This window comes from Cetorhinus maximus, chromosome 9 (genome assembly GCF_964194155.1).
Source record: "Cetorhinus maximus chromosome 9, sCetMax3.hap1.1, whole genome shotgun sequence".
NCBI classification, from domain to species: Eukaryota; Metazoa; Chordata; class Chondrichthyes; order Lamniformes; family Cetorhinidae; genus Cetorhinus; species Cetorhinus maximus.
Window position 1 is genome coordinate 79,950,640 of NC_135887.1, and position 21,157 is coordinate 79,971,796.

Consider the following 21,157-nt stretch of genomic DNA (forward strand, 5'->3'; position numbering starts at 1 on the left):
TAGATGGAAGCAGCCATGGGTTTGGCAAGTGCTGCCGAAGGAGCCTTGGTGAATTCCTACAGTGCACCTTGTAGATGGTGCATACTGCTACTACTGTGCGTCGGTGGTGGAGGGAGTGAATGTTTGTGGAAGGGGTGCCAATCAAGTGGGCTGCTTTGTCCTAGATCGTGTCAAGCTTCTTGAGTGTTGTAGTAACTGCACTCATCCAGGCAAGTAGGGGGTATTCCATTACGCTCCTAATTTGTGCCTTGTAGCTAGTGGACAGGCTTTGGGGAGTCAGGAGGTGAGTTACTCGCCACAGGATTCCTAGCCTCTGACCTGCTCTTGTAGCCACAGTATTTATATGGCTAGTCCAGTTCAGTTTCTGGTCAATGGTAAGCCCCAGGATGTTGATAGTGTGGGATTCAGTGATGGTAATGCCATTGAACATCAAGGGGCGATGGTTGGATTCTCTCTTGTAGGAGATGGTCATTGCCTGACACTTGTGTGGCATGGATGTTACTTGTAACTTGTCAGCCCAAGCCTGGATATTGTCCAGGTCTTGGTGCATTTGGACATGGACTGCTTCAGTATCTGAGGAGTTGCGAATGGTGCTGAACATTGTGCAATCATCTGTGAACATCCCTACTTCTGACCTTATGATGGAAGGAAGGTCATTGATGAAGCAACTGAAGATGGTTGGGCCTAGGACACTAACCTGAGGAACTCCTGCAGTGATGACCTGCAGCTGAGATGACTGACCTCCAACCACCACAATCATCTCTCTTTGTGCTAGGTACGATCCCAGCCAGTGGAGAGTTTTCCCCCTGATTCCCATTGACTCCAGCTTTGCTATGGCTCCTTGATGCCACACTTGATCAAATGCGGCCTTGACGTCAAAGGCAGTCACTCTCACTTCACCTCGGGAGTTCAGCTCTTTTGTCCATGTTTGAACCAAGGCTGTAATAAGGTCAGGAGCGAGTGGCCCTGGTGGAACCCAAGAACAGCTTGGCTCGGGGTGGCACAGCTAGTTCTGAAGCGCAGCTCTTCAGTACTACATTTAGGATGTTTTCATAGTCTTTGCTGTTTCCCACTGCACACAGTCATTCCTTGATATCATGCGGAATGAATTGAATTGGCTGAAGATGACATCTGTGATGGTGAGGACCTCAGTAGGAGGCAAAGATGGATTATCCAAATGGCACCTCTGACTGAAAAGACTGAAGTGGAGACGAGTGGAGAGGGGAGCAGAGACGGGGAGCAGAGACAGAGAATGGAGACAGGGAGCAGAGATGGGAATAGGAGAGAGGGACCAGAGACGGGTGAAGAGGGGAAGTAGAGGTCAGGGTGGAGAGGGATGGCAAGAAGTGGCCAATGAAACAACACTGGAAGAAATTAAAACCTTATTAGAAGCGCGTTTTTTTAGACAAGGACATTTTTTTCCAATCTCAATTACAGCAAAAGAAAACCAATGCAATAAATTTAAATAATCTGTTTATTCAATCCAACACTACATACTAAAAGGCACTTGACCATTAAATGGTATCGTAGATATACAGCATTCTTTTTACTAATAGATAACCAGACAAAGGACATGTCTCAAAGCTTTCAAGGCAAGTATCCATTGTATGATAATACATTGAGCTCTGTGTCTGTTAAAGAATTATAATATTTTGGGAATCCTGATATATCACCTAAACACAATGTACAACACTAAAATTCGCTTACCTGAAATTATGGACTCTGCAGAACAAATGCAAACTTTGAAAAATCATACATCTCTAAGCATATTGAATTGCTACTTCCCTTCTCTCAGTGGGAGCTTTATTCTGATCTCATTTTTTTTTGTGGTAAACTCTTGCTGACCGTTAACTCTGAGGCAAATGCTTGCTTTGGGTAGCGCTGGAACAGTAAATTTAGGAACAGTGGTCAACTTGTAAAGTATGGCTGTCCCTACTCACCGCTGTTTCTATGCCAATAGGCTGGCCTCTGGGTGAAAGTGGAGCCTCACCCAATTCTTCTTCTTCTTCTCCTTCTTCTTCCGAGGTGTGTAAAGGTAGTCCACCTACCCTGCAGCCTGCAGCCTCATCTGGCGGTCTTTGGTCTTCTGTCGACATTGGACTGCATGGCCCTTCAGCACCAGCATTGTCTGTGCCTGTCTCCTTTGATACATATTTACAGTTCTTCTTGCTGGGCTCCGATGTCACTTCCTCTGTGGCGATGAGAGATTGATCTGCAGCAACGAGCTGTCTGCGCAAAAGTCCATTTGTCACAGATACAGAAATAAATACAGCAAAATCAAAAAACAACTGATGGCAAATTTGAGTATTAGTCCCAACCAAAATCAAAAACATATTCCATGCAAGTAATTTAAAATAAAAGTCCAATTAAACATATTTATTCTGAACGATTTTTTGCTAATGCCAAAAAATTCAATTTCTGTTTTACAAATGATACATCCATGATTAAGGGTGATTTGACTATGGTAGTTTTCACAGAAAGCTCATGGGAAACTTAAAGTATTTTGAAAGGAATGAATGTGTGCCATCATTGCTTGCTTAATTAAGATAACAGCAACGATGGCCCAAGAAGAAAATGAAGAGGAAGCAGGGGTTATACTACCAAACTAATTCAATACTCGGGTGGCATAGAGGTAATGTTATTGGACTAGCAATCCAGAGGCCCAGATTAATGTTCTGGGGACAATGGTTCAAATCCCACCACAGCAACTGTTGGAATTTAAATTAAATTAATAATCTGGAATTGAAAAACAAGCCTCAGTAATTATGACCATGAAATCATTGTCATAAAAACCCATCTGGTACACTAAAGTCCTTTATGGAAGAAAATCTGCCATTCTTGTCTGGCCTACATGTGAGTCCCAATCCACAGCAATATGATTGATTCTTAGCTACCCTCTGAAATGGCCCAATAAGCTACTTGGTTCAAGGACAATTAGGGATGGGCAACTAATGCTGGCCCTGCCAGCAACACCCACATTCCACAAAAGGATAAATAAAATACTACATTTACCTTAGAAGAAACTCATAGAAGATCTCAAATTACCCACAGGTTCCTAGCATAATGCATTCATCTGAAATTACTCTTCAATGTTTTAGCCTAGAGGTGAGAACACTTATTTTAAGTGGATTAATAGATCTCATTGAAGTAACAAAATGGAAAATTCCAGAGCCAAGGGATGTTCCTTATAAATTGATAGATTACTTGCAAATTCTAACAGCTGAAAATGATATCGAAAAGCTGGGAATTCTGAATGTAGTCCTCAGTCTACCTGTTGTTGTTTGATATTGTTGGTGATATTCAACCAATTTAGAAATGAAGTTAGTCATTCAGCTGAAAGCAGGACATTGATCCTGCAAATTTTTACCTCAATTTCTTGTGTATTTTAAGTGCAGAGCAGGGTAACAGTAGCACATTTTGGACTGGCTGGTTTTTCTGCTTATGGTTTATGGGTGTCAGATGGGTGGGGATGGGAAATGGGTGCACATTTTCCAATTCATCCAATTTCTTGTTTTGGGTGCGTGAGGGTGGGGGCAAGTGCACTATATGGAAATTATATATACATGTGTGTATATATAAAAAAATATGTAGATAGCAAAGCTGCATTTAAACTTTAGCAACACCCTGAACACCTTGGCCTTTGTTGCTATGGCAGCAAGGCTGGAGAGGACTAAAGTTTTGCATTCAAAAAACCTCCCAGGCCTACCATGCACACCTCCATTCCAGTTTTTAAAAATTCTTTCATGGGCTGCTATGGTGGGATTTGAACTCATGTCCCCAGAGCATTAGGCTGGGCCCCTGGATTACTAGTCTAGTGACATTGCCACCATCTCCCCATAGCTTCCACCAGACTTCCTATGTGGGCCAAGAAACCACCAACCGACCTCCGAGAATGGAAGATCACTCGCAGTCAGGCTGGAATCTGCCGTAAAGGGGATGCACCCAAATTCCAAGAAAGCAGAACACTTGAGCAACTGCATCTATTATGGAATTTTGGTTTTCAGTCCTAATTTTGGATTAATTTAAATTTCAGGCATTTTACAATATTTTGATTTTACAGAAGTTAAAATTAAGAATCAAAATGTAACTAACAAACTGCCATAAAAAATTTGAAATTATAATATTTTACGGAACAACTATTGTTTGTTTCTAAAATTGAATTTCCTTAAGAAAAAATGCACAGTCATTTCATTCAAATTGACATTTATTGACAGAGGTTTAACAGTTCACTGCATTAGTGAGATGCAGGGGGAATTTTCAGACAATGTAATATCTGGGAACACCAGAAAATCTTTGTTCTAAACAGCATTGGCCAGGATGAACTTGGGGAATAAATTCACACTGATGTCGCTTTTGTTACAAATGAAACTTTTCTCTCTCACGACCCATACTCCACAAGTGACTGAGGTGTCCTACTGTGCCTCACAGGCAAGTCAGGTGCTAGGTTCAATCCCCAATCTACACCCAGTTAGCCGATGTCAACTTAAATGGTGAATGAAGCTGCTACAATTGTGTCCTTGGCTCAATGTACCTAAAGCAAGTGTAAGGCATCAAGGGAAATCAAGTACAGCAGCTGTTTATGAGCACGCTCCAGTGTGCCCTTGTGAGAATCAGGTTTGGTCATATTACCATGCTTAGTCACTATCCTGCTGCCTGTGGTTCTCTGTCTAGCCCAAGTTCTGACATTCATTATTGAAAGAATCTGCTGACAAGGGGAGTCTTACATGCCATTTCGGCATTAGATAAAGACCTCTTTTTTAACACGTCAGAGGGGAGCAGAACGAGGCACCGAGCGAAAACCTATCGGCTAGATTTTCTACTTATTTGTAGTCGAGATAGAAAGTCCAGCCTATAACTGTTAGGGATAGAAGGGGAAAGAAAAATGTAGTTAATTCAGTTTGTAGATTCAGGGTGAGATACCTGGCAGTTGCTAACTCAATATATACCCAACCCATATTGTAGACAAGATGGATGAGATAAAAAACCTTTTTCATTTAAAGTTTCAGTGACACTATGTGAACAATTTTAAGAATTGGTCAGAAACCATCAAATCTGTCTGCACATCAAGGAGTTTATAGGACCTAAATAACACTGCAGCACTACTGTAAAAACTTCCAGTGACCTAAAGATCAAATTCAGGAATGGAGTCTTGCCCTGTACTAGTCAATCCTGCTGTCAGATCTTAAAACTGAAGAACAGGAGTGCATCTTTGGAACCTAAAGTCTTCATGAAAAGCTCTTAAATCATATATGAGTTAGGTGCAGGGTCACGTATTCAATTTCTACCTATACAAAAGCAGCCCCTACACAATAATGTCACATTCCCTGCACCAATCATCTTTCATCTCCCTCAGAGCCAGATTGCAAATTTAGTGCTTAATTTCGAGTTATTTTTTGTATGATCACATACCCACCTAATGTGGACTTAATCATGTCCCAAATTAGTTTCACTTTGGATCCATAGCTATGGAAATCTTAGGAAGCTTTCATCCCATCTGGCCTGGATCTAAACCAAAAAGGCAAGGGCAGTGTACTAACTGTAACATCTAGTCTCAAGAAAAGTGCCTAGACCTGACAAAGAATCACACCTGAAATATTAACTCTTTTTACCAATGTTGATATACATTTTCACCATTTTATGCTTTTACTTCAAAGGATAGAGTGACAGAGCATTTGAACAAATATGAAGCTGACCAGAGGAAGATGGCTTTGTTAAAGGTAAATCATGTCTGGCTCATCTAATTGAATTTTGGGGATGTCATTAAAAAGTTAGTCAAATTATTTCCTCTGATGGGGATCAAGAACGTCAGGGCATGATCTTAAGATTAGAGTTAGACCATTTAGGAGGAAAATCAAGAAGCATCTTTTCCACACAAAGTGAATTGGAAATCTGAAAATCTCAACCTCAAAAGGCTATGGATACTGGGACAATTAGAAAAATGGAGCAGGTTTGAGGGGCTGGATAGTTTACTCCTGTTCTATGATCCTAAAACTAATGTGTGCTGGTTTTCTTAACAATTCTTAAAATGTTGCATTCATTTTGTCACCTTTTCTTAACTTTTATGAAGGCACTTACTCTCATATGTCCCTTACCCAATTTAAGGATCCTTGTTTAAGGTTTCCTTGTGCCTACAAGTGCTATTCCCCAATAAGAAGGTAAAAGGGGAACTTACACTCCAGCTCGTACCAGAACAATTCTTGTACCCAGACTCTAGAAGCACCCTGGGGTCACTGTTCCTAATTTCCCTTGCTTTGCATTTTAACCTTACAGCACTGCAGAGCTTTGGATCTTGCTGCGTTGGATCACAGTAAACATGAACATATCTGACCACTTCCAAGTGCCAACTTAGTGGAGAGCATCTGCACCAATAACCATCTTACATTAAGTGATTTTTTTCTCCTGAAAAGTTTGTAATATATTCACTTGAAGAATGTTAGATGGTCTACAATTTTGGCGCCTTGGCTACATGGATCTGTAAGCACCAAGCCTTTAGGAAACAGTAAGCCTACATGTTAGACAAAGGAGAGCCAATGGATGTTATCTATTTGGACTTCCAGAAGGCCTTTGACAAGGTGCCGCACAGGAGGTTGCCCAGTAAGATAAGAGCCCATGGTGTTAGAGGCAAGGTACTAGCATGGATAGAAGATTGGCTGTCTGGCAGGAGGCAGAGAGTGGGGATAAGGGGGTCCTTCTCAGGATGCCGGCCGGTGACTAGTGGAGTTCCGCAGGGGTCAGTGTTGGGACCACAACTTTTCACTTTATACATTCATGATCTAGATGAAGGAACTGAGGGCATCCTGGCTAAGTTTGCAGATGATACAAAGATAGATGGAGGGACAGGTAGTATTGAGGAGGCAGGGAGGCTGCAGAAGTATTTGGACAGGTTAGAAGAATGGGCAAAGAAGTGGCAGATGGAATACACCGTGGGGAAGTGTGAGGTCATGCACTTTGGTAGGAAGAATAGAGGCATAGACTATTTTCTAAATGGGGAGAGAATTCAGAAATCTAGAGTACAAAGGGACTTGGGAGTCCTAGTGCAGGATTCTCTTAAGGTTAACTTGCAGGTTGAGTCGGTAGTTAGGAAGGCAAATGCAATGTTGGCATTTATTTCGAAAGAACTAGAATATAAAAGCAGGGATGTGCTGCTGAGGCTTTAGAAGGCTCTGGTCAGACCACATTTAGAATATTGTGAGCAATTTTGGGCCCCGTATCTCAGGAAGGATGTGCTGGCCCTAGAGAGGGTCCAGAGGAGGTTCACGAGAACGATCCCAGGAATGAAAGGCTTAACATATGAGAAACGTTTGAGGACTCTGGGTCTATACTCGATGGAGTTTAGAAGGATGAGGGGGGATCTGATTGAAACTTACAGAATACTGAAAGGCCTGGATAGAGTGGACGTGGGGAAGATGTTTCCATTAGTAGGAGAGACTAGGACCTGAGGGCACAGCCTCAGAGTAAAGGGAAGACCTTTTAGAACAGAGATGAGGAGAAACTTCTTTAGCCAGAGAGTGGTGAATCTATGGAATTCATTGCCACAGAAGGCTGTGGAGGCCAGGTCATTGAGTGTCTTTAAGACCAAGATAGATAGGTTCTTGATTGGTAAAGGGATCAAAGGTTACGGAGAGAATGGGGTTGAGAAACTTATCAGTCATGATTGAATGGCGGAGCAGACTCGATGGGCTGAATGGCCTAATTTCTGCTCCTATGTTTTATGGTCTTATATTCATGAAATGTTCACAAAATAGGAAGTTATAGGAACATCTCATGCAATAACATAGATGAAGTAGCTGCAATTTTAGGAAACAAAAATGACTCCATCAACATGGGGCACAATTCATTGCATGCATTTATATTTGCATTGGCACAGGTCTAACCGTTTGACTGGCTTGTCTTCCACCAGGTAATTCCCTATCACTGAACCTCTCTTCAACAAAGGTTTTTTGCTGGGGGAGGTCTGAAAATTAAAATAAATCCAGAGCAGTTAATCCAAGTAAATCTGCGATGGAAAAAGAAAGAAATGACATTAAATATTCTCAATAGACAATAATACGCATTACAAACCAAAACAGAAATCACTCTCAACATCCCAAAGCTTCTCACTGCCTATCTGCAGAATATTCAATCAATCAGTCACTTCTCCCTTTCTATTGTTACTGATCAATGGAGCAAGGTTTTATGCCACCAGAATTATTGTGCCATTTAAAAAGGGCAGACAAAAAGGACACTGATGCCCATTATTGTTGTTACATAAGTGGTTTTGCCAACATTTTGAAACAACGACATAATGAGAATGACATAAGTCCAGTCAAAGTCTATCTTAGTGCAGAAATAGCATTATGTTGCTAGTCATTGTAAAGTTATGCTGCTCTTCAAACAATGGGAGGGACATGGAAGAGAAAACTCCCACAGCTTGCCAGTGTATGTGACAGCCAGTCCTTCTGCAAACACAGCTGCCAAAGGGACAGGTTTCATAAGGCACATTTGAGTGAACAATTTTCACTCGGGCTCCATGCTGCAATAGATTTTTAAAAAATTCTGCTGCGGTGACAAAGTCTCCAGAAATGAATTTGGCAGGACAAAGCTGAGGAATGGGAAGAGTAAATATTAAAAGAATGTTTTCAGAGAATCCTGCAGCTTGGTTCTGCCTTCACGACAGTTCACAGATTAGTAGTGGAGATTAACACAATACAAATCCATACCTTAATTTCCCCCTCCCACTAAAAAACAAAGGGAGAACTGTGGATCATGAAAAAGTCATAGTAGCCAGTCAGCGTGAAGATTTAAGGAGACTAACAGCTTACACTAGTTTAAAGTTGTCATTTTATTCAATGTGTTTGGTTCTCTGGATTCCAGCATGATTATGCAAGTAGATCTGGGACAGTTTGGGTACATGTTTGCTTTGAAAAAGCATGACCGTTCTTTCAAAAAAAAGGTTCTTCGTAAGTGTGACCAAATGACATTGGCATGATCAGGGAGTGCAAGAATAGGACACATCTCCAAGCCGCTGGCTCAAGGCCAACACTAGCAAATACCTGGAGAACAGACTCATTGACTGGGAATGATACAGGGACACAGAAGAACAATAGGATAAATCATTAGCAGCACAAGGTATAACATACAAAGAAAAAAAACACAAAGCAAATTGGCCCATTGCTGATAAACAGCTGTAAAAGAACAGCAGTGATGGAGAGTTTGGGTTTGTTTCACCCATTTCAAAATCAGGGCATTAGAGGATACAATAGCAAAATATTGCATATGCTGGAAATCTGAAATGAAAGCAGGAAATCTTGGAAATACTCAGCAGGTCAGGAAGCATCTGTGGAGAAAAAACAGAGTTAACCTCTCAGGTTTTAACATGAGTTCTGGCACATTAAAGGATACCAGCTTCTTTTAAACACTTTACAATAAAGTACCTAGAAATGGCAAGAGTAATGATATCAGGTTTATTTTGCAACCCATCTAAATTTAATTTGCTTCCCAGGAATCAATGACCATACCCAACACAAGATCTGGCCCTTCAATTCTCTGGAAAATTCTCCATTTTAAATCAACGTGCTGTTGGTAACATTTGAATAGAATCCCATTTGCAACTTAGTCATTACTGTCCATTATTCTATATATATAAAATTTTATGAATCCTCAATTAGATCCCAGTTTGTAATATGTTTCTGAGCATTCATTATATTATAGAGAAAATGGGCCCAATTTTATGTCATTCAAAATCCACCCACTTACACAGAGTTAAAATCAGATCCAATGTTCTGACTTCACACTGCTTGCAGAGAACCTTGCCTATTGAAAGCACAGTTTGGACAATTTGGCTATGAGCTGCACACAATTCTGACCATTAGTTTAAATGGCAAGAAAACAAACAAGGCCATTAGCCCAGATTCAGAAAGTTACCCCTTGTACGTAAATGAATTCCAATCCATAACTTATTAAGTTAGTCATTATTTCATGGATAGACTTATTGATCTTGGAAATGAGCAGATGCCTTTTTAGAGCATTTCTCTCATTTAGTGTCTCATCTGGCTTGGTGTTGAATCTTGTCTAACATCCAATTGAGTTGTCGTGGGATGTTTTACTACATTAAAGATGCTATATAAATGCAAGTTGCTCCTGTTGATAATAGCATTCTATTGGAAACAGATCAAGATGTTACATTACCGCATGGAAACTGTGCTACAAGTGTGGCAAATTAAAACAAATATTACAAAGTTTGTTGACATAAAAAATCTTTATTATCAAAAGACCAGTGTATTGGGGGTTTCCCTCAAATAATTTTACACATTGAAGCATTCACTTATAAATCCTTCATCAAAATCTGTACATGTTATGCAGTCCTATAGATGTCTGTAATGAGTTGGTATTTTATGCAAGTAAAAGATAATCAGTATAGTTTAAATACTTAATGTGTTATGGCTAGAAATTTATAACCTTTTAGCTTATACTATATAATAAACAGCTTTATTTTCATCATATTTGACTTCAGACTAAATCAATTCACCACCACTGAGCGTTGATTGGGCCAGCAGACTTTGGAAATATTTTAATGTACCTACTTTGTTTATGACGGTTAAAGCAGCTAAATCTGTTCTCTCTAGCAGGGGACAGAAGAGTTGGGAGGGTTATGGCAGGGAAGGGTAAAGATGTAATTCAGACTTATAAATATATAAGGTAGATTAGAGAATGTTATTTATGTTGAGAGTCAGGAGAACTGGAGAAAGGATTGCAAGCAAAAGAGAACTGGAAAAGACACAGTGCCCCAAGAGAGGGAGTTCAAATCCTCTGAAGTTTGACATCACATAGTGTAATAGAGTCATGCTGTGTCAAATATGATTTATAAAAAGGTTTTCAGTAAACCCTGAAACTCTGGAGCACTTCACTAGAAAACCTATCTGGGGTTAAGTACATTGAGTGTAGATACTCGCTGCAAGGTTCTCAGAACATTCAAATTGTGACTTGCTAGGCAGAGAGCTCTATCTCTGAAAGTGGCTGGTGTGCAAACATCTGGTACAAGTTCATCTTTTATGCACTTCTAGGGGTCTTTCACAGTCGAATCCCTAGATTTTAATAAAAAGTATTGGCAGACAAATATTAATTAAAATATGCCCTTCCTCAGGGTGAGTGTGGGAACGAAGGTTGTAAGGATCCATTACTCACTGTCTTGAAACTGGAGTTGTTGCAACTTCATATCTCTAGGAGCTACATTTCAAGAATAGGTCCTCATCTTTGGAACTCCTGGAAAAAATTCTTGTGATTGTATATAACTTGTTTTATTGCCCTTTGCAGTTATTATAGATTCTTCAGTCAAAATGACTGGCTAAATTTGGAAGTTACTCAAACTCCATTTGTGAATACTGCTGCAAGGAATTGTTCAATTGACAACACACTTTGTGGGAGGGAAATGTCACCCTGTAATTCTGTCCCTTTAAGAAATTTGGATGCATGTCCTACCATTCTGGTTTGATACTTTCTCTCTGACCTCATTTTGTTCTGTGTTTAAAGCCTTATTCTGAATTGTGTCTTTGATTCACTGACTGCTGTCGACTGCAGTCTCAGTTTCTGTCTGCATGGGGAGGAAAAGTTAACTATTTAAATTTTTAACTCTCTATACACTGAGTGTGGTCATTTACAGTCCTGGTAAAGTTTTCCTCAAAATTTCAGCATTAATTGTTGAATATTTTTGACGATTGGGCTGATACCAGCCAGGGATATCTTGTATACACTGCTTCTTTCCAGCTAGAGATGTGTCGAGGATAGAGCTGTGTGGATGCTTCTTATGTACATTATTTTTGATCTATGAATCTATAATAACTGCAGAGGGCAAAAAAACCAAGTTACATACAAACACAATAGATAATTCCCCACAAGACACCGGTAGAAAATGAGATTAATTTTTTTCCAGGAGTTCCAAAGATGAGAGCGTATTCTTGAAATGTAGCTCCTAGATCGGTGAAGTTACAACAACCCCAGTTTCAAGACAGCTAGTAATGGATTCTTACATCCTTCATTCCCACCCTTACACCGAGGAAGAGCATATTTTAATCAATATTTGTCTACCAATACCTTTTATTAAAATCCCAACATTAAACTGTGAAATGGTCCCTAGAAGTGCATAAAAGATGAATTTGTACCAGATGTTTGCACACTAGACACTTTCAGAGGACACTTGCACAGAAAGTAAAGAGTTGGCAGAAACATTAGTTTTGGACAGTTGCAATTCCAGGTCCTGCTAAAATTCTAGCAATATGACACATTGGCAAATTCAGCAATACTGAACCTAGCCTCAGCTCTGCATATACCCTTTCTGATGCTTCTTAGAACAGAGGCACTGATACAGAGGTATGAGTGTGCACTTGAAGCCAGATTATGATCTTCCCAAGCTGTTCCCTATTCACAGTTTCCAAAAATAAAATCTCTCCTTCTGGAAACTGTTGGGAAGGTGTAGAGAAGTTAAAAATAAATGTTAAAAACAATTGTTCTTCTTGCAATAGTTCTTCAAAAACCCAAAGTGTAAGAGAATAAAGTTGATACAATCAAGACCTATTGAATATAGTTAGCTATCTTCTAGTGAAGATTATCTACTAGGCACATCATTATGTAATTTAGTTTTCATTATTCTATCTTCCTCTAAAGGCTTATCCTTCATATCGAGCATTTTTCCTCCTCCTTACCTGTGAGGACCTTAAAGCACATATGACAGGTCACACAGCAGTAAAACACAAGTCATGCAACAGGGAAATGGCCTGGTATGAATTACATCCATCGAGCCCTGAAATGTCCCTTTTACAAACCCTGAAGTTATAGTTATAGGGGACTATATAAAAATACACGACCCTGCTTTACAATAGGAAATAGGGAGGGCAGTAAACAATTTGTTTAAACAAAGTAATGTATTGCCAGTGTCCACTCTTCCCCCACTGAAAGACTGTACATGCCAGAGTCACACTGATTTCAACCATTAACATGTCAGACAGGGTGAACTTGAGACAGGGCTTGAGCTAAAATCTGGTGGTAAACTATGAATAAGATCATTAAAGTCACTTCTTATTGCCAACTACAAACCCCATAACTTGGTTTACGTCTGAAGAAAAGGAGAAAAGTAAGTGGGAGACAATTGAGCCCCCCCCCCCTCCAAATAGCAGGTAATTTGGGGGAATAGTTCTGACATACTTAAAAATGTCTGCCGAACAAGTATAGGACTTAGAAGCTACAGTAGATCAAATAACAACCTATAGCTAATAACTCAATTCAGATGCCACATTTATGATAGCCACCATCAGCCTCTCCCTAAGCATAGGAAAAGGATCTATTCTAGGCCCCTTGTGCCTAGAAAATAAAATATTGCAGATGCTGGAAATCTGAAAGAAAAACAGAAAATGCTGGAAATACTCAGCACGTCAGGCAACATCTGTGGAGTGGAATAGATTACCCTTTCAGGCTGATGATGACTGGAAAAGCGCAATTAGGGATGGGCAACAAATGCTGGCCTTGTCAGCAGTGCCCATGCCTCATGAAAGTATATAAAGAATTTGGACATTGTTTTCCACCTACCTTTCTACGTAAACCAAATTTAGTTACTTTTTCATGTATCCATAATTTGTATTGATACACCATTTTGTATGATACATATAAATCTTGCCACAGCCGATCCCAACAAAAGATTAAATCAAGGGGGGCATGGTGGTAAGATCAGGACCTATCGGTTCAGATAACAAGTCTGATATGCTCAACTTGCTAACAATATTTGTGACAATTTGCTCTGCCTTTGTCCATCCACATGATGCTTAAAAAGAAGTAAGGGAGGAAAAAGAGCTGGGGTTCTAGTTTCAAGGAACAATCCATTGTGTGATATGAATCACCACATTTTACTGTATGGTATACAGTTGCTACTTCAAAGAGTGAAACTTTTTCTGCCTCCAAAGAATCTTTGGTGGGAAAAAGACTTGGATTCCGTGCCCTTGACTAGCTGTTGCTTTTACTTTTGCTTTACTCTCTCCCCGCTCCGGTCCCATCCTGATCTAGCCGCCACGCTATTACCGGGCTAGGCCTGCTCACATCACCACTGCCACTTCCCACACGCAGCCTCACCACGCACCGTCCCTGTTTCATTTCCTCATGGTGGGAACACATGGCCCAGTATGCTTGTGTCCCAACAACAAAGAGCTGGAAGGCAACAGCAAGAGGTGACTACCACATTGCCACCTGGAGACCAGAACTTTTCTGCCTGTCAGCAGCACCAGAGTTCAGGGCACAAATGGAAATAGCGTCCTGGGAAGATTCCCTAGGGGACTTAGGACAAATGTTAAAAATACAAGATGGTTGCACGCTGTATCAGGGTGATCAAAGTGCAGCATGGCCCATACACTGTGCAAGGTGCATAGGGACATCACAGCTGTGGTGCACACACAATTTCAAACTCTATGTTGTGGGTAGAGAACAATTAGGGAAACTTTGAGAGGACAGAGGGAGGGAGGGACGGACGAAAGCTTCCAAAGTTTGACAGGAAATCAAATTTGAACTGAATCATCATCCAACAGTCATCCAAGAATTTGCTGGTGAAAAAAACTGGATTTTAATGGCCCCTAATTATAGGGGGAAAAAAACAGCCTATGATGCTATGTTATACAAAATGTCTAAATCATCCAAGAATGAACAGCAGCAGAGGCTCACTGGTACATTATCTGTGTCAATATACTTTAAACAAATATTAATGCACCTATCTTTTAACACCACCACCCCCATTCCCACTCCCCTACCCCAACTCGCCTCTGATATTTATGCATGTTAGCCTACTTTATGGCCAGAATCTTCAGGTCGGCGAGTGGGGGCAGGCCCCGCTCACTGATGCGTAAAATGACACACGGTGACATCAGGCGTGTGTCCCGACGTCACCACGCGTCATTCAGATCTTCAGTTTGGCAGGCGTGCAACGGAGTTGGCTGCGCGCCTGCCCGCACCTGCTCCCACCCAACCCCACCCACCCCTCCCCCCTCAACGGGGAAAAAATTCTCCCCATGTCTGTAAGATGAAGCAGTGGCTAAAGATAATGACAAAGCCTTTGGTAATAATTGGCCTCACACTGCATAACTTTCATGTAACAGATGCCTTAATAGAATTGGATTTCTTCTTTCAAACAAATAATCACACCCTTAAAGATGCAGCATCCCACTGAATTAGTGTACAGAACAAACAGGGCTCCACAAACCAGAAATAAATTTGTTCTGACCAAAAATGTCACATTAAGATGTTCTATTCCTCTCTGCACTTTGACAACTGTCAGTCTTTGTGACTAAAGAGACACTAATCTCTATCAGTAAGTGCAAATAGAGTGCTTACATTTGTGAAACTGAAGTTACCCTAAAGCTGACCTGACACATCTTTCAAAGTGAGATTTACTCCTTTGGGTTAAAGCAGATTTAACCTGCTTTTGTGTCCAACTCTGAAAATAACCAGCACTGTGCAAACTAAATGAGTTGGTATTAATCAGTCATGCTGTTTTGTGCCCACACAATGATACAGATGGGAAGGTGTGGAGTTTGGCAGCACTGGTTTAGAGTGGCCCCAGGGAACATAGCATGGACCCACAGGAGGGCAGCAGCAGCAGCAGCAATTATCACGTCTCTGCACTAGAACTCGATTTTTGAGACTAACCAGCTTCTTGGCTTCATAGGCATCTCTTTCATCTCGAAGTTTTTTGTTCATCTCCCTAATTGAAAGAAAAAGGATTGATTTGCAGTCAGCGGTCACATAAATTGCACTGAACTATACGTCTCACTACATCAATTCACCTCACTAATAGTGAACACTAACAAATAGTCAACATTTATCTCCGCTGAGTAGCCACCCTGGGGAGAAAAATGCCCATTTCAGATCCACACCCATTATAGTGGTGTTAGCTTAAAAGCTTCATTACTCTTCTAAGTTAATGGCTCCTATGGTTTAGGTGGTCATCTGAACATGTTTGATGCTATAAGACTCACCCATCTATTACTTAAAGGGTACAGTTAATCTATTACAGGGGTGAAGCGAAGAGAGGTTACATGAACAGTTCACATAGTGAAGTCCAACATAGTGGAGTCATGTGTCATTCCTTCAACTGGAATTGCCTTTGAAGAGTACGCATCATGCAGTTTCAGTACGCATGCTAACACAGCAAACACATGCCTAGCTTCCTGCAGTCAGAGTGATGACAGGGTGACTCCACCTGGACAGACTCTGCCACAGTCACCATGATGGGAGTAGCATATTTGCCCACAATGTATATATAATACGGATATGGAAGGGTAGTAGAGGCAGATACCCTCATAACATTTAAGAAGTATTTGGATGTGCACTTGCGATGCCATGGCATACAAGGCTATGGGCTTAGTGCTGGGAAATGGGATTAGAATAGCTAGGTGCTTGTTTGACCAGCACAGGCTCGATGGGCCGAAGGGCCTTTCTCTGTGCTGTAGACCTCTATGACTCTATGAGAAAAAGCAAGCAAATGGAGCCGAGGTACAAACCAATTGTGATATAATGGAATAGCAGACAGACATGAGGGACTGAATGGCCTCCTCTTCCAATTTTCCTACATTCCTACAAGAGGAAGTACTTTCCTCCGTTCTTTCATTTTCATGTACAAAATAGAGAACATCAGGTTATGCTTTCATTAATATTTTGCTAAATTTAATAAATGGGATGAAAAATACCCAAATAGCAGTGTGAAAATGACTTATCAAATGTATTATCTATTGAAATCATCTCTTCTTTATTACAAGATTGAAACATAATGCAATTAACTTGCAACTATTTAGAAAGTTAACGTTTGATGCTTCAGTTGTCTATTAAATTCCCGCCATAATTACCTGAGAAGTTCCAGCTGTCTCAGTAGACTTTCACTTTCCTTTTGCATGTTCTTTGACACCTTCAAGACTTCCCTGTTTGGAGAAAAGCCAGCTTAATGGTTTCAAGATTTTATTTCTGCAGCAGGAGTTTGAAATTAGCGTAACCAAATGAGAGCCATGTTTGCTCACATTGCAAGGAATTACATTTGAGTTGCACAGCCAGGATCCCCACTACAGGCAGTTATCACTCATTGATAGAAATATAACCAACCTCAACTAAACAGGACTCTCGCTGTTTTTGACCTCTTTGATTTGGACAATGCATTCATGTTGTAGCCCCCTTACTACTGCTTGGGTACAGAATCAGAGATAAAACCTTTGGTCTCATGTCCAGTCAGTGTCACACCAGCAGTCTAGTTACCAAGTACATGGGGTAGTTTTCTTGGAAAAACAATATTTCTTATGTAAATCTAAACAGCATAAATGAAGAATAGTAGGTCCACACAAAGGCATGTGCACAGAGTCCTTGAACAGTGCAGAACAGTAATTTTTCTTGCATGTTGTTTGACATGACATTGCCTTTTGAGTAATATGCCCCCTATACCTGATTTTTAACTCTACTATGAAGTGGCCTTGCAAATCCTTCAGGTCTATGAAAACAGCAGGCGGCTCACCATTACTTTCTCAGAGAACTGAGGATGGACAATAAATGCTGGCCTTGCCAGTGCTGCCTCCGTCCCAAAATGAGTAATAAACCAACAGGCTCAGGGCTTAAAACAGATGTGGTAGAGTAAAAGACAGTAAGTTGTCATTTAACCTTGTCCCGTTTAACGTTGCTTCGCTTTAACATCGGTAAATTAATGGGGCCTGTAATCTCGTTGAGCATCATAAGATTCATTTTAACCTCATTTCCTGCATGACCCGATAGGCGCCATTATTGAGCGGCCTCTCCCCACCCCCCCCCCCGAGTTGTGGCGTCTTCTTGTTCCACAGCCTCCGAGTTAAGGTTTACTGCATCCCTAACTCACCCTCTCACCACATCGCTTTCCTGGAGCTGCATTTCAGATCCAGATCCGATCCAAAGCCAGAACTCCGATGTTGTGGAGTTGCGATTCCTGGCTAATAGACTGCTATCCTTTATTACGAGAGGAATTGAACATAAAAGTAAGGATGTTATGCTTCTGTTATACAGGGCATTGGTAAGACCGCACCTCGAATACTGTGTGCAATTTTGGTCTCCTTATTTAAGGAGGCAGTTCAGAGGAGGTTTACTAGATTGATACCTGGAATGAGTGGGTTGTCTTATGAGGAAAGGTTGGACAGGCTGGGCTTTTGTTCACCGGAGTTTAGAAGAGTGAGGGGTAATTTCATTGAAGTATATAAGGTCCTGAACAGTATTGACAAGGTGGACGTTGAAAGGATGTTTCCTCTTGCAGGTGAGTCCAGAACTAGGGGGCACTGTTTTAAAATTAGGGGTCGCCCTTTTAGGACAGAGATGAGGAGAAATATTTTCTCTCAGAGGGTTGTGTGACTTTGGAACTCTCTGCCTCAGAAGGTGGTGAAGGCGGGGTCACTGAATATTTTTAAGGTGGAGGTAGATAGATTCTTGTTAGGCAAGGGAATCAAAGGTTATCAGGGGTAGATGGGAATGTGGAACTTGAAACACAAACAGATCAGCCTTGATCTTATTGAATGGCAGAGGAGACTCGAGGGGCCGAATGGCCTACTTCTGCTCCTATTTCGTATGTTTGTAAGATGATGCAGGAGTGCCAAGCTGGGGCTGCTGCAATCCAGTTATTTTTTTTAAATGACTGTCGAAGCAGCTCCTGCCTCGCTCTTCTCCTGAGCCCTCGCTCACATTGAGGGCTCAGGAGAGGGAAACGGTGAGCAGGAGCATTTAAAAAAACATGGATTTGTAGCAGTCCCAACTCAGCGCCTCTGCGCCATTGGGACTCGCACTTCCACAACATCGGAACTCGAGCTTCGGATCAGATCTGGACCTTGAACAGGAACGCAGGTCCAGGAGAAGGAAGTCGCGAGTGGGTGAGTCAGGGAGTGGAAGGTTCGGCGAGAGGGCGAGTTGGGTTGAGGGAATGGGGGTCAAAAGGCCACAGCTCGGAGGCTCCCACCAATACATTTTTCTTTTAAAATAAAATAAGTTAAAAAATATAAAGGTTATTCCATTTACCAATGTAGGAATTTAGCAATATAAAATGTTGCAACTTAGGACGGAATTTTCCACTCCCGTTGGCAGCAGGCGTCATGGCAGGCGGAGGGGGGAGAATTCGGCGGGAGGAGCAGAAATCAGTATCACGCCGGTGTGCAGTATCATCCGATGGTGTCCGCCATGGTGGAATGTGAATCCTGTTGGAGGTTGGCATGAAACCGATTTGCATCCTGCTAGTGGGATGCAAAGTAAGGCCCAACCAGAATCGTCCCCCCATGCCCAGTATACTGTTACGCTGGCAAGAAAACACGCCAGCCCAGAACACGTCTGGACAAGCATGTTGTGCAGGTTTCGGGACTTACCTTTGTGGCCTTGCTCAGGTTGCGGACATCCGAAAAGATGATGATGCTAGAGCCCTACAGTTACCAGAACCTGGAAGAATACATGCATCGCATGGTGGGTGGATTCTCATGCTTATGACTCCGCCACAGAGCAGCTCTCAGAAGGTGGGAGGTCTCCAGGCAGCAGCCTCGACTTCACAGAGGCTTCGGAAATTCACAGGCTTCGCCGTGGGCTGGTACGGATGATCGGGCTGGGTGGGGAGAGGAAGGTTGAGTTGTGAGGGGGAGAGGAATGTGTACCGGGGAGAGGGAGGTGCGGTGGTGGTGAGGTTCCAGTTGGGTTGGGGGTGGGGGGAAGGAAGATGTCCAGGAGGGAGGATGGAGTATGGGAGGAGGATGGTGTAACGGGGGAGAACGGTGCAAGTGTGGAGTTAGGTGTAAGAAGGGAAGAATTTGTAAGGGAGGGAGTTCCAAGGTGGGGGGTGGTGTCCAGGAGGGAGTAAGGGTGGAGGAAGGAGTAAGAGTGGAGGTTGGAATGTCCAGGGTAATGCAAGGGAGGGGTCTGTGGAGTTAATGACTGCCTCCTGTGGAGCAAACTCAGTGGGGGTGGGAGCGTGGTAGGAGGGAATGGTGAGTGTGAGATGGGGCAGCGTGAGCTGGTAAGGTGGGAGGGTGAGGGCGCATCAGTACCGGTAGAAGGGGCGGCAGTAGTAGTTGGTGGAGACTCGGAGGCAAACACGGACCCTGGCGATGGGAAGGAGGAGGTCAGGGAGGTCAATGGGGATGGGGGTGGGATTTACAGGATGGTAGGGAACGTACACGTTCACCTGGACATCCTGGAATGACAAGGACTCGGCTGTAGGGTAACAGTGGGGAGGTGGAATGTGATGCCAGGGGGGCAGTGGACTGTGATGGGGGGAAAGGACATGGGTGACTGAGGGAGGGGAGAGGATGGGGGAGCTAATCAAAAGCTTAACGACTACCGTGCTGTGCAAATCGAAAGTGAGCGGAGCCTCATGCTGGATGGGAACCGGTGCTGCATGGGTGTGCGATCAGTGGGTGGGTGGAGATGCAGGTCAGCTCAGATGGACAACTGAAAGAGAACCCCAGCAGGCAGCATTGAAAATGCTCAGGATGGTGAGATGAGTGTGATGGAGGAAGGCTCTGTGTGTGTGGGAGAGTGCTTGCACGAGGCTCTGAAAGGCCCTGACAGACACACACTTCTCCCTCCAGAATCACTCATGGTCCAGCTGCGTGCACTTGAACTGCTATTGGGGTTGGGGGGGGGGGGGGGGGGGGGGGAGTAGATGCAGGGGGAAGACTTGCAAAGCCTATAAGTGAAGCTGAAAGACAACATTTCACATCATTCAGTGGAAGTCAATATATTTTCAGTTTATAAAGGAACAAAATGTGTTCGCCCATGCAACCACTTATGATCAGAATTTCTTAACTTTTCTAGGCACACCACTTCTTCTTGGTGCTGCCCTGACATCCGCAGCAGGAGTGGAGACAGCTTGTGCTACGGCTGCCCCTGTTGCCTCTGATTATTTTACATGGGTCCTCTGGACAGCAGAGGTTTGAGGGCCCAGCTTACTTTGGCTGTCCTTCTGTGGGCCACTTGCTCTCTCTGCAGTGACAGAGGACGATGTTGAGGGGGTCACAGGCAAAGGGGATTTGGAGGGAGCAGACAGCCTCTGATTCCTGAATGGATGACTCAGGGGCATCCAGCTGCCACTCCTCCTCCCTTCAGGTGCTCGAGGGCCCCAGCCTGGCTCCATGAGGGGAAGGAGCACCTGGAGGAACATTGAGGTGCCCCG

At 42.5% G+C, this 21,157-nt stretch overlaps 1 protein-coding gene across 1 annotated transcript in view; it reads right to left on the reverse strand.

The window, feature by feature from the left end:
- LOC144684746 (EF-hand calcium-binding domain-containing protein 4B-like) overlaps window positions 1-21,157 on the reverse strand; it is a 164,338-nt gene that overhangs the window by 27,434 nt on the left and 115,747 nt on the right. The window contains exons 9-12 of the mRNA XM_078548929.1: window positions 16,854-16,925; window positions 15,658-15,712; window positions 7,875-7,954; window positions 1,941-2,229 (exon numbers count right to left, since the gene is read on the reverse strand). Coding sequence (XP_078405055.1) covers window positions 1,941-2,229; window positions 7,875-7,954; window positions 15,658-15,712; window positions 16,854-16,925 — 496 coding nt within the window. The remainder of the gene's footprint in view (window positions 1-1,940; window positions 2,230-7,874; window positions 7,955-15,657; window positions 15,713-16,853; window positions 16,926-21,157) is intronic.